Genomic DNA, 12,483 nt, shown 5'->3' on the forward strand with positions numbered 1-12,483 from the left:
AACAAAGTCTCCTTCCCATCAAACACTGAGTAATATTGAGAAATTATCAAGAAGTAACTAGAACATGAAAGGTCCTACTGTGTGATGTGAGTGTAGCATCTCTAAGGAGGCCTGAAGGATCCAGTCTGCACCTTCATTAATTGGTTCCCGAGGTCTTCTCAAGAACAGTAAGCGGACAGCAGCTGCTGCTCAGAGAAGAAACACATGGGGGATGCTCGCACAGGACAGAGTGGGAAAGATAGTCTAAGAGGAGCCAAGACATTAAGATGATGACAGAGTTTATCTGAAATGTCCCTCTGAGGGCAATCTGTCAGTCCTGTGAAGGTCAGGGACAGCAACTCCTACAAGAAGACATGGAATCTTGCTTAGCCCACAAAGCTTTGATGTGTGGTGGAAAGAAGGACTGGGGAGGCAGCTTCTACAGCAATTAAAGTCCAGAAGGGTTTCGGCAAAAGCTGGCTGGACAGTCAGTTTTAGAGTTCTTAGATACTGTTTTAAATAGCTTTGTAGACATTTATTTGTGTGAAGAAACTGGCTTTGCTGAATTTTACTATTTTTCCAGCACTGAGCTAGACAGGGAAATATACCTTGACCTCAGCCAGTCATTTTAGTGAGAAAACAAAAACAAACAAAACAAACACAAAACAAAACAAACAACAACAAAGCCAAACCAAAAAAAATCCAAGGCATTTACAGTAGTGTCCACTACCCAGGTCTTTATTTACCTTGTGTTACCTACAGAGAAGCGTGACACAGTTACTAATATTCAGCTGACACTTCACTTTTAGAACAGTTGGGCATTATAAATTATTTATTAGTGTGTGCACGCACATGTGTACACGTGTGCATTCATTCATGCGATGGGTGACTCTGTGTGTGTTATGTATGCACATAAACACTCAGGTTTCCATGGCAAGAGCACAGGTGTCAATGCTGTGTATCTTTGTCTACTTCTCTTCACCTTAGTCTTTGAGACAGCGTCTCTGACTACATGCGGAGTTTGCTGGTCAGCAAGCTCCTGGGACCCTTCATCTCTGTGTCCAGTGCCGGGATTCCAGGAGCTCGTGACCGCACTTGGCTTTTTACAGGTGTGCTGGGGACCCAAACTCAAACCCTTATGCTTTCAAGGCAACTTCTTTATCCATAAGCCATCTTCCCAACCCATATTTCAGTTACCATGGATTCTTCTCCTTAGGCTTCTACTAGGCCTGACTGATAGTCTACTTATCAGTCTTCACCAATGGGTATGTGTGGACATATAGGAGAAATTACAGCACATGGAAAAGTCACACTAGGACTCATGGTTTCTGGCATCCACAGAGATTACAGTGTAAGGAGAGATTCCTCACAAGAGAGAATGGCAATTGGCATGAACAGCATTGTGCTGATGTACCATAGTCGAAAAAGAGTTGGTGTGAACTCAAAGCACTGAGAACAAACTAAATGCTCAGTAAACGTTCTCAGAGGAGCCATGAGCAGACAGCAAAACGGATGATATCCATTAGATTATTTTTGTCCCGTTCACAGAAGTTTGCCTCTAAACCGCTGTACTGGATACTGGTCCTCAAAAAACGGTTGTTGAGTATGTGAACAGATAGGTAAGGGAGATGAGGTTTTAACTGAATTCTGAAAGTCGAACAAGTTAACGCAGATGCTGGTCATGAGAACTGATATGAACCGAGGCTTCAACATCTGCCTAAGAGGAAATCTGATCTAGCGCTTCTCATTCCCCAGAGCACCACACAGAGGGGGTGGTTACTTATAAACTCCTCCCAAATCCCTCTCACACTGCCAGCATTCTCTCCCAAGCTCCCATATTTTGGGATCCTTTCTCTGGGTGCAGCTTTCTCCCCTCCAGGCCCCACTCACCCTAATCCTCTCGATGTCCTCTCTCCTGTCCTGTTTTATCTCATCTGAAAAAAACCAGCTTCTCCCGGTGCTGCACTCCACTTTTGTGTGTCTCGGATGACGTTCTGGAAGCAGCGGTCCTGATTCTGAGACATGTATCTCTCCAGTTAAGTCTATATGCACTCTGGTGTGCCTGTCATCCCTGGCCTTCTCCAGGCCACCCCTGGTTTCTCAGCCGTCAGCCTGGCTGACTGACTTTACCCTCCATGGCATTTGCTCTGCTGCAGATCACCCGTCATCCCTCAGGAGCCCATTCCCTTCTCCACATGCCTCCTTTCTCCTTCACTTTATCTTCCTCTGCACTCTTCATTCCTTTCTCCTTCTACCGCCACGGGGAAAAGCTTTTTCCCTAAGTTTTTCACGTTGCTGGCTATCAGCAGCTCTGGGGAAATGACTTCAACTTTCGAAACTCAGCCAGAACCCTCTCTTCTTTATTCAGCAGTTCATTTATTGAACACTCGTTCATCGAGGAGCAGTATGCGAATGGTTTTCCAATGTGCTCTAAACTGTGAGCTCGATCCTTACATGGTATTCTAGAAATTCCAGCCTTCACATGTCTAATGCCAGATCTTCCATACACCTGCCTCTTTTGAAGAGGTACCATTGTGGGGAAAGGTAGCAGTCCCCAGGCACCGGGAAGAGAAACTCGTACTGATTCATAACCCGCAGGCAGCTGTGGGCCGGCTTCAGCCGGTTCTGTCCCTCAGGTGTCCTGTCTGGTTCTCTTCTTCCCACCATCACTTAGCACTGCCTCATTCTCCTTTGCCCTCACTAGCACATTAGACACTTAGCAGAATTACCAGACAAAATACACGGCATGGAAAGGAAAGTATTTATCAAAATACTTTCACCATAAACTTGTAACACTATTATATTTTAACTAAGCTGTATACCATTCTGTTCTAATTTGAAGTCTGATTCCACTGTCCTAACTAGGGTCTTGTCCTCTGGTTCCTAATATCTAAGTCTTATCTTCATACTCTTGATAGAATTGTCTAAGTAAAAAGCAGGTAATACACCCCTAGCAACAGTCCTTTGACATGACAGCAAGAGAACGCTAATCTTTAGCCATCTTACATGCTTCTGTTAATCCTTCGGAGAAGTTAGCCAACTGCAAACATATCACACTCTCTGATTTTTTTTTATATCCTTCATTCAGAATGGCTACTCTGAAATGCTGGCCTTTGAGGATTTGTCCAGTACCACACTGTTCATGAAGCCTCACCCTTACCTTCCACTGCTGCCACCCTCGGCCCTCTCTCCCTTTCGCAGCACGCTGTGCCGTAAAAGCTTGCTGCATTGTCCTCACACCCAGTGCAATGTCACTCGTGGTCAGGGGGCTTCGTCTGAGCCACTTCCAAAGCAGTAACAGCACAGACAGAGGAGCTTGGGAGGCTCCTTTAAGAGCTCTTATGTGTTAACTCATTCACCCAGCAACTCCATGCCTGGGGTAGCGTTGCTCTGCTCTAACTCTCTACGTCCTACTCCAGACTCTATATTCAATATGTATGGCTTACATTTTAGTCAATGGAGTTCCTTTTATCTGGGAGGGTGTGCTTCTTTGGGCTTGCTAAAATAAATCTTCCCGCATAGTCAATACTATTTTAATTCATTAGTTAATAACTAATTATAGTAAGTAATTATTACAGAAAGAATTGAAGATGACTTAATGTGCCATACATAAGCTCTGTACAAAGGAATTAATACAATAATGATTTAATCTTTAATAGTTACATGCAGATGTGTTGACTTACTATTGAAATTCTAATTCCAAATAACTTTTATCAAGAAAGTAAAGCTAGAAAAACAAACCAGAGTGGTTATTACAACTTTATATTTTGCTCATGCTTTCTAGAAATTATTTTTAATAAAGTAAGAGATAGTTTGAGTATCATTTAAATGAAATGAAGTCTAGATATTTAAATGCACAAACTATTTTAGAGTAAGTATGGATGCCCCGAACCTTATAGACCTAGAACTCCTCGGTTTCGGACAGAGTTGCTGGAAGAGTCACATGAGCAAGATGCTTGTGGCCATGATGGTCTTGAGATCTATCTCACACGACCCTGAGCTGTACAATTGTCAAGGAGCTGAGTCAGCCATGCAAATGCTATCTCTGAGGCCTAGGCTGGGGATTCTACCCTGATGACCTGACTTCTTTGTTGCTAAGTTCAAAGGTTAGATAATCTTTACTTCCTGCTCCATCTCCAGATCCTGCTTGTGACAGGAACCCTGTCAGTGACCATTGAATATGTCACTGTGACCATGACAACTAATGGGACAAGTCTGGCAGGCCACAAATTTCAAGTCCCTAGTTTTTCTATGGATGTTTTCCATCTTCATGTATTTGATTTACCTATGTATCATTTGAATATGTTTTATGACCACTTTTATGTGTTTTCAAAAGTTTGGACAATAGAGAGTATTATAATACATGATAGACTACTATAATCTATTTCCCCCTCTGCTTCCCCTAATAGCAGAGTTGGGTAATAAGAAGATGCCCATGAAAATGAATGACTCACCTGGATAGGAGGTGAGGTTATGGGCTATGGACAAAGGGGTCACCTTGCTCTTTGCTTCTTTCCCGTTGTCTTATTTTAAAACCATAAATCTTTATTTACTTTTGAGATTATAATTACAACATTTCTTCCTTCCATTTCTTTCCTCCAAAACTTCCCATGTAACCTTTTCTACTCTCCTTCAAATTCATCCCCTTCTCCCTACCCCCACCCCCAATTGTTACTACATGCAACATTGCCATGATGGCATTCTGTCTTTGGGCCTAGTCACGGCCTGTCAAGAAGGCCTTTCCCTACAAGATGGCCTCAACATGGCTAGCCCGTGGCAGGAGGAGCTCCACAAGTCTTCATTCTTCAGGGCGGCTCTGATTCCGTGATTTTCATTTTATACAATAAATAAGAAGCAACATTATCTACGTAGGAAAGGTAGCGATCTGCACCTACCCATAGCGAAGTAGAACCTCAGGTTGCCATAACCAGTTGTATCCATGTAGGGGGTGCATAGCTTCCTCTCTCCATCTTTGAGGAACACCAGTGAGAGTCCTGACTCAATGGTTCCACATTCCGAACCAACTACTGCTCCCAAGATGTCCCATCTACAAAAAGTGGGAAGAATTTAAGAGTTAGAATATTAAACCCAACCTTATATAATTTTTTTTATTTAGTGATGGATAATTCTGATGCAAAGATGTGATTTCTACAGACTTCGGGGGATGAATAAACCGTAAACACGCTGTTCAGTCACACGCACTGCTATCAGCTTTAGGAAACAGAGGAGTGCTTGCTTTTGCTTCCTCTGTGCCTAGGGCCACATTCAGGAACAAGAAAGTATTTATTCTTTTTCAATGGCCTGAGAGTGTCATCCAAGGGTATAATGCATATTGATCAAATCCCCTCTCTTCTTTCTGCTCCAATTGATCCCCCTACCCCACACATAAAATGTTCACTCTTAAAAGTACTTATATCTGAGGTGAAGAGTCCAAGTAACACTAAGGCGAGCGTGAACCAGGGAAGGCAGTATTGTAAGTGCTTTTACGGTGGCTTTATATTAAGAATGTAAGATATATGTAGTTATTATATATGTGGATTATAATGAAAAGCTGTAAGAGCCATGAAGAATGTAGCAAACTTTCATAAAGAAGGTGAAATTTAAACTTGGTCTCGCTAGGCAGGTACCAGGTAGATGAACGGAGAGCATTGAAACACCTGACTTCTTTCTAGTGCCAGCTCGTGTGCTAATCCTTCCCTAGGGACTTCGCACACTAACCTAATCTCAATCCCACAGAAACTCTGGGAGGCAGTAAGGACATCCTGATTTTGACTAGAAACTGAGATACACAGATGTTAAGGATGGTCAACAAAGGACAGGCACTATATTTAAAACCATGTAGATGGACCCCAGAGCTTGTCTCTTCCTTTAGTAATATATTGGATTTGGTGTTGATAAATCATATGAGACTAGGCTGGGAACTGAGTGTAGCCCTGGCACAATTACAGCACAGACATCACTAGATCTTCATAAGACCATGTGCTGGAGAAGAGTAGAAAATTCATTTGAATGACACATTGGAGAACAGGGTTCAGAAAAAGGAGTTCAGATCCTGGCCCGTAGACACTTAGGGTGATTTTCTTTTTCAAATATAAAAATGTGATTATGTTTTGCCTGAGTGCACGTTCAGGGGCTCCCCACTGCTGTCTGGACAAATATCAAACTCCTTTGTGTAGAATGTAAGACCCTAATTGGTGTGACCCAAGAACTCATTTCTAGTCTCCTCTCTGGGGATGTTCGATGTCTCTTTCTGCCTCATAGCAAACACCCTGGCTATGCGGTAAGAATGTAAAGTCTCTATAGTGAGCTCTGTCAGGCCTCCATGCCTGAGTCATTCTCTAACAGGTCCTCTACTGAGCATTTCCTAGATTCCCTCATTCTATCTGACAGTCTCCCTGAGACAGCCTCACCACATCTCTCTCATATCTGATCGTTTGTGATACCATTTTCTAAATAAATATTTTGATTATTTCTTTATACACCTTTCTTCATACCTGGCAAACCAACTCCTAAGGTGGTTGCCTTATTTTATGTTTTTAGATCTTGATCAGGGTCTAATGCTCAGAAAAAGCTCGATAATGCACATTAAAGAATTCAATACCCAAACATGTTTGAAGTGTGAATCAGTGCCTTCCTTGCCTGGGTCCATCCTTGGTTTCTTCTGCCTTTGAGTCTTGTCTTTGCCTCATCGTGTGAGAATTTTTACTCTCTTCCCTCTCCTAACCCTGGCCTCTCTCCTCTTTCAGATTAGTGCTCTGTTCTTTCATTCACAAACTCACCTTGTCTACCTAATCTTAATGCCTGGTGCTAGAATGACTTTGATTTTAGAACCTCTTCAAGCTCTTTAAATTTTGAAGGCTCATGGTCCAGTTTTCTGCCTAAAGATCATCACTAAACCATCTGTTTACTTAGTTCCAGCCCTATGTGACCACGAGAGAGAGAGAGAGAGAGAGAGAGAGAGAGAGAGAGAGAGAGAGAGAGAGAGAGAGCGCTTTATGTTCATGTCTTCGAGATTCACAGGCTTAAATGGGCTGATGTGGCATTTGCACTTCTCTGCTCCCAAATGCCTCTCCCTTGACATCTCTTCCTCCTTGCAAGCCTGTTTGAGGAATTCCTTAAGAAGAAAATTTACAATATATTTTTGGCTCTAATTGAAGCCAAGAGACACTTTAGGCAAATGACCAAAACCTGTCATAGACTTTTAGGCCATTTCTACTTTTCTGGCTATTACTAGAGATACTGCATGGAAGGTCCAGTGTTAAATGTTCTATACACATGGGGCAGAGCTCCACTCGCAGATCCTCTTTACTGATGTCTATGAGAGATAGGGGATCCAGTCCTATACAGAATATATTGCATTAGTGCATTGACTTTTACTCTTTCACATCTGTGATGCTATATAACCTTTGTATACCTTAGAATAATTGAAAAAACAGCAGCTCTGACAATAAGTCTGGGTTCTGGGTTCTCACAAGCCTTTCAGCCAAGAAAAAGTATGAGGATCATGAGGGTAGCTGGCTGGCTATATATATATATATATATATATATATATGTGTGTGTGTGTGTGTGTGTGTGTGTGTATGTGTGTGTGTGTGTGCATATATATACATATATCGTGTGTGTGTGTGTGTGTCTGTAAGAATTATTGAGTAATACTTCACCAATCTTCAAACCTGTTGGATAACGTTATGTACCATTAGGAAGATGTAAGATTCCTGTTTCTACATGAGCTTGTTCCATCATTTGATTTTGTCAGCTTTTACATTTTAGCCTGGCAGTTGGGAAAGAGACGTTCTCCCACTTTTGCACTCCCATGACTCCTAATGATGGGGACATCACTCATGCTCATGGCAGGCCAGCTTCCTTACTGTCCTCAGGGTTGTTCCTCTCCCTCATCTACTGCCCTTTAGCACCCAGTCTTGTCTCCCTTCCTCATGAGCCGAAATCTATACTTTTTCTTGGGTATAAGCATTTTACTTTTCATTTTGCTTATGTCTTGGGTGTATTACAAGTTTTAATATGGGCCTGGGAAGAAAGCAATTGTCATGTACATGAGTGGAGCAGAGTTCAGATGCATGAGGTCCCCGTACCCACCTAGGGGAAGCTGGGCAGGTGTGGAACTTACCTGCAGTTCTAGTGCTTGGGGGGAGGGGAGGAGCTCCCAGGGGAGGCTGGCCAGACTTGTTAACTTGAGATCTTTGGGTTCACTAAGAATCTCTGATGTAGTAGAAGAGTAGAGAGCAGTGTGGCTCCCACACACAGTGTGCACATGTATACACATGTCTCCACACATGACCAAGCACACATACCGCACATGTATGCTCATGTGAGAAAGTTTTAATGGCAGAATTCATCTTTTATTTCAGCTTGCATTGTTCACTCTATTTAATAAACCCTTGCCCCAAGGTCACAGGAATATTCCCTCACACGTTCTGTTTAAAGTTTAAAATTTTACTTTTCACATTTACATAAATTTAATTTATTTGAAATTCATTGAAGGTGAGGAATAAAGCTGAGATCTAACTTTTCTTTTCATATATAGATAACAAGCTGTGCCAGCAGCATTAACGATTCTGTCCCAAAATGACAAAAAAGCCACTTAGTTATTTATGTCTATCTCTGCAAAACAAAGTTATAACTGTGTTATTTTATATTGCATATTAACTATAAATTATTCTATATTATATAACATATTAATTTATATATTATATAATGAAACATACAAATTATTATATATAACAACATAGTAATTAATCAATATAAAACAATATACTACTATATAATAGATTAAAATTTATATATATTATTAAAAGTAGGCAATTTTGTAAATCACAAGGCAAAAACTCACTAGCTGTTGAATATTAATGGCTGTCTTAAGGTACGGCATATTGTCTTCTAGAAAATTATAATGGTTATCAATCATAATCTCTCCCATCAACACTTCAGAGATGTTGAAAACCATATGTAAGCAATGTATTTAAGTTGTACCCTCATCTCTTGAGAGAGGAACACCAGTTTCATGAAATTTTATAAGGGAAATGAGCTGCTGGAAATCCACAGATGTAAAGTGCATGATAGCCACCTCAGAGAAAACATGGAAGCATCGTAATGAAAAAGAACATCTACAGTTCTCCCTGCCGCAGTGTTCCTCAGGTGATGCCTTCTGCTTCCAAAGCAAAGACCACCCAGAGAAATGATTTCCCTGACATCAAACACACACACACACACACACACACACACACACACACACACACACACACACACACACACCCTGTACAACTGCAGTGCCACACACTGGAAACAGACGCTGAAAGTTGTAGCTGAATTATTTAAAAGTGCATCACATCACTGGGCAAAGTAACACATGCTTGGAAGCCCAGAGCTTGGGAGTCAAAGCCAGAGGACTAAGGGGGTGGGGAGCAGCCTGGGCTACATACTGAATTCTAAGCTAGCTTTGCTACAAAGTGAGACTTAGATAAAAAAAATCAAGCAGTAACAACGTAATCTCGTAACTTTGTGGATGATTTTAAATATCCATTGTGTATTTAGATACCTGTTTCTCTAGTACTTATTTCTGGTCCTTTATTATTCACATAGTAACTGTTAAAATGGAGAAGTAGGGTGTTAAGCCATTTGCTCGAGACTGTCCTTTTGTTCTGAAGTGGAATGTTTCTTAGTTTGTGGTTATTGTTACAGTTATGCTTCAAGCTTGTCAGGATGATTCATGTAACTCTTCGGGGTTATTTATTGGCCGTGTGCACATGCATGTCATGGCCCACACGTGTGGAGGTCCAAAGACAGATCATGTGGGGCTCTCTGGGGATTAAACTCAGGTTATTAAGTCTGGGCATCAAGTAATGATGGCCCCATTCAGTTTAATAACAGACTTAAATCTTAGGAAACATCCCCCACCTCCCTCCCTCCCACCCTCCCTCCTCCCCTCCTTCCCTCCCTCTCTCCCTCTCTTCCTCTCTGCATGCGGTAACAGATTATGTCAATCATTCACATCACACAGTAACTTTTCCAAGTGACTCTTCGTGATAATGGCTCACTTGTAAATTAATCAGGAGCCTCATGTGATGTAACACGAAGACTCCACACTGCTTCATTGGTCTTTTACGTGCTCCATTTATCCCAATTAAGCCACTCAGCCTGCCGATCCACACAGCAAGTTTAAGTCATAAAGGCTGCGGATGATAGCTCTGTTTAGATATACGGTGTGCTTTAGAGTTATTTTTAAATGAAAAGTTGAATTGGGAAGGATAGAACTGTCACAGATGGAGAGAACCTTCTAGTACTATGGGAGAAGTGTTCAGTGGCCACTTTCTCTTAGCTAACTGTTGTAAATTAATTACCTTTCTAGGATAACCTACATGAGTTATTTTTACAGTGGTGACCACAGACAGCACTATAACTCAGATTGCATGTGGGCTTTCAATTTTTTATTTTAAGCCCAACTTCCCTAATTTACTCTAAATTGGTTTTTGTTCCTCTTACTAAAACAGCTGTTAGATAGCAAAAGTGAAATTAATTTACCTTGATACTCAAAAATTTATAATCGAATGACACGGACAGTTCTGTCTACTGTGAACAGGGAGTCCTGTGCTTTTCTCAAGTTTTATGAATCAAACTGTTTATAAAAGTCTTATTGCTTTGAGTGATCATCTCCATTTGTTAAACATTCAGCAGATCCTGTCCAGCACAGCCCCATTCTTTTAAGAGTCTGTACAAACCAGTGCTAGAGCGCTAGAAAGGAAAGTGCTCTCGGAGAGAGGATTGGTGTCAGCCACCTCAGCATCCAGGGAGAGCGTCAAGCTCCATCTCGACTTGTGTGGTCTCCAAACTGTGTTCATGTCTCGTGAAGAAATGACACAGCCCTGACTTGCTCCCATTGAAGTGATTGCATGAAATGAAATGGTAATGAAATCTATGAGAGCCCAGCAATGGCTACCCGGAGTTGCACCATTTTAGCAGTCTCGTGGATGGCACGGCGCGTTCCCTCAACAGGAGTATTGATTCTCTGTGCTTTAAATGGCTTTCCCTGAGGAAGTGCAGGTCTGTTCTGTGTGAACCGCATCTGAAGGAACGTTTGCCCAGGGGTGAGCGCTCTACCACATCCAAATTTACATTTACCCCTCTATGGCTAATTAGAAAATAGAAGGCCCTATCTTATTTATTATAAATACATTCGTATCTATTATTTATTACAAATAGAGAGAGATGATGTTGTAGGAAGGAAAACAAGTTTCCAATCAATAAAATGCCCTAAGACAACTTGGTTCTTCTGAAATACGAAGGTCACAATAATATTTAATTTATAGCTTTAGAATAAGACTGCCTTTTGTGTGTCACGAAGAGACATAACCAAGGAAGCAAACGCGGTTTGAAGAGGTTTCTTAGCGCCTTATCAGCTGTCCTGAGATGCTTCCTCAGGATTGGCTTTTAATCAGTTCACACCCTGGTAATTTCTAGAACGACAGGGTTTCTGGAGGGAAGTCTGTCAACTGAAATTACACAGTGCACATATATGTGTAAGTACGCATATATATCCTTTTATATTTTAGGAATTTATCATCCATAAATGCTTAAATAAGTCCACAAGAATGTTTGTTATGGTGTTCCTCATCAAAGCAAGGGTTGGCTAAGACCTGGTAAATGATCTTCTTTGAAACGATCAATTAAAAGAGACTTTTATCATGTGTCATTGTGTTTTACAAAGGTTGGGTTGAGATGTTAACAGAGAATGTGCTTCCCATGATGCCTTTTGGTATGTGAAGAGGAAAATCTCTGAAGAGCATTTGCCCGGGTTCTAACAGCAAGAGATGGGGACCCACAGGGGACTGTGAATTTTGACCTGACATGTCTGCTTCGGCAAACAAAAATTTCAGAGGAAAGCAAAGGAAAAGAAGAAACACCAGCCGGTTTTAAACTCAGAATAAAAAAAAAATTCAAACGATTTCATTATAGGCTGGTAAATAGCAGTTTAATATGTCAGTCAGATGATTCCCTACCAGTAATGCATACAGAACGCTAAAGGAACAGACCATTTCATATTACGTGTGAAAATTTGCTTTACTCTTCAGGACAGATTAAACCTATAACAGATAGGAATGTTGGGCATGCTTTGGGACACGGAACAAAGGCCGGTTGAAAGGGTCTGTGTTTATCAAATCTATACGCTTCTTAAACCTCGTATAAATTTTCGGAGATGGAAAAACTTCATTTCATTGGTAAGGCCCGCGTGGGATCCAGCCTCTGATATTTAATAAGGGATGTGGCACTGGTGAGACCCTTCCACCTTCATTTATATTCATGAGTTTTAGCTTCGGTAGGGGTCCTCTGAAGCCTAGCAAGGTGTATGCTTTCCTGCCTGCCTTCACTGTGGTTATGGATTCCCCCACCCCCGCCCCGTCCTTCAGTCATGGGGGTGAGCAGGTGGCTGGGAGCCCTGGCTGGAGTCTTCCCAGCATACCCTGCATCCAGAGATTCTCCTCTTCACCTCTT

At 41.6% G+C, this 12,483-nt stretch overlaps 1 protein-coding gene across 1 annotated transcript in view; it reads right to left on the reverse strand.

The window, feature by feature from the left end:
* Positions 1-12,483, reverse strand: part of Reln (reelin) — a 425,071-nt gene that overhangs the window by 154,246 nt on the left and 258,342 nt on the right. The window contains 1 exon segment of the mRNA XM_032907091.1: positions 4,875-5,026. Within this exon segment, the coding sequence (XP_032762982.1) occupies positions 4,875-5,026 (152 nt within the window).

Source organism: Rattus rattus, chromosome 6, assembly GCF_011064425.1.
Source record: "Rattus rattus isolate New Zealand chromosome 6, Rrattus_CSIRO_v1, whole genome shotgun sequence".
In the NCBI taxonomy this organism is placed as follows: Eukaryota; Metazoa; Chordata; class Mammalia; order Rodentia; family Muridae; genus Rattus; species Rattus rattus.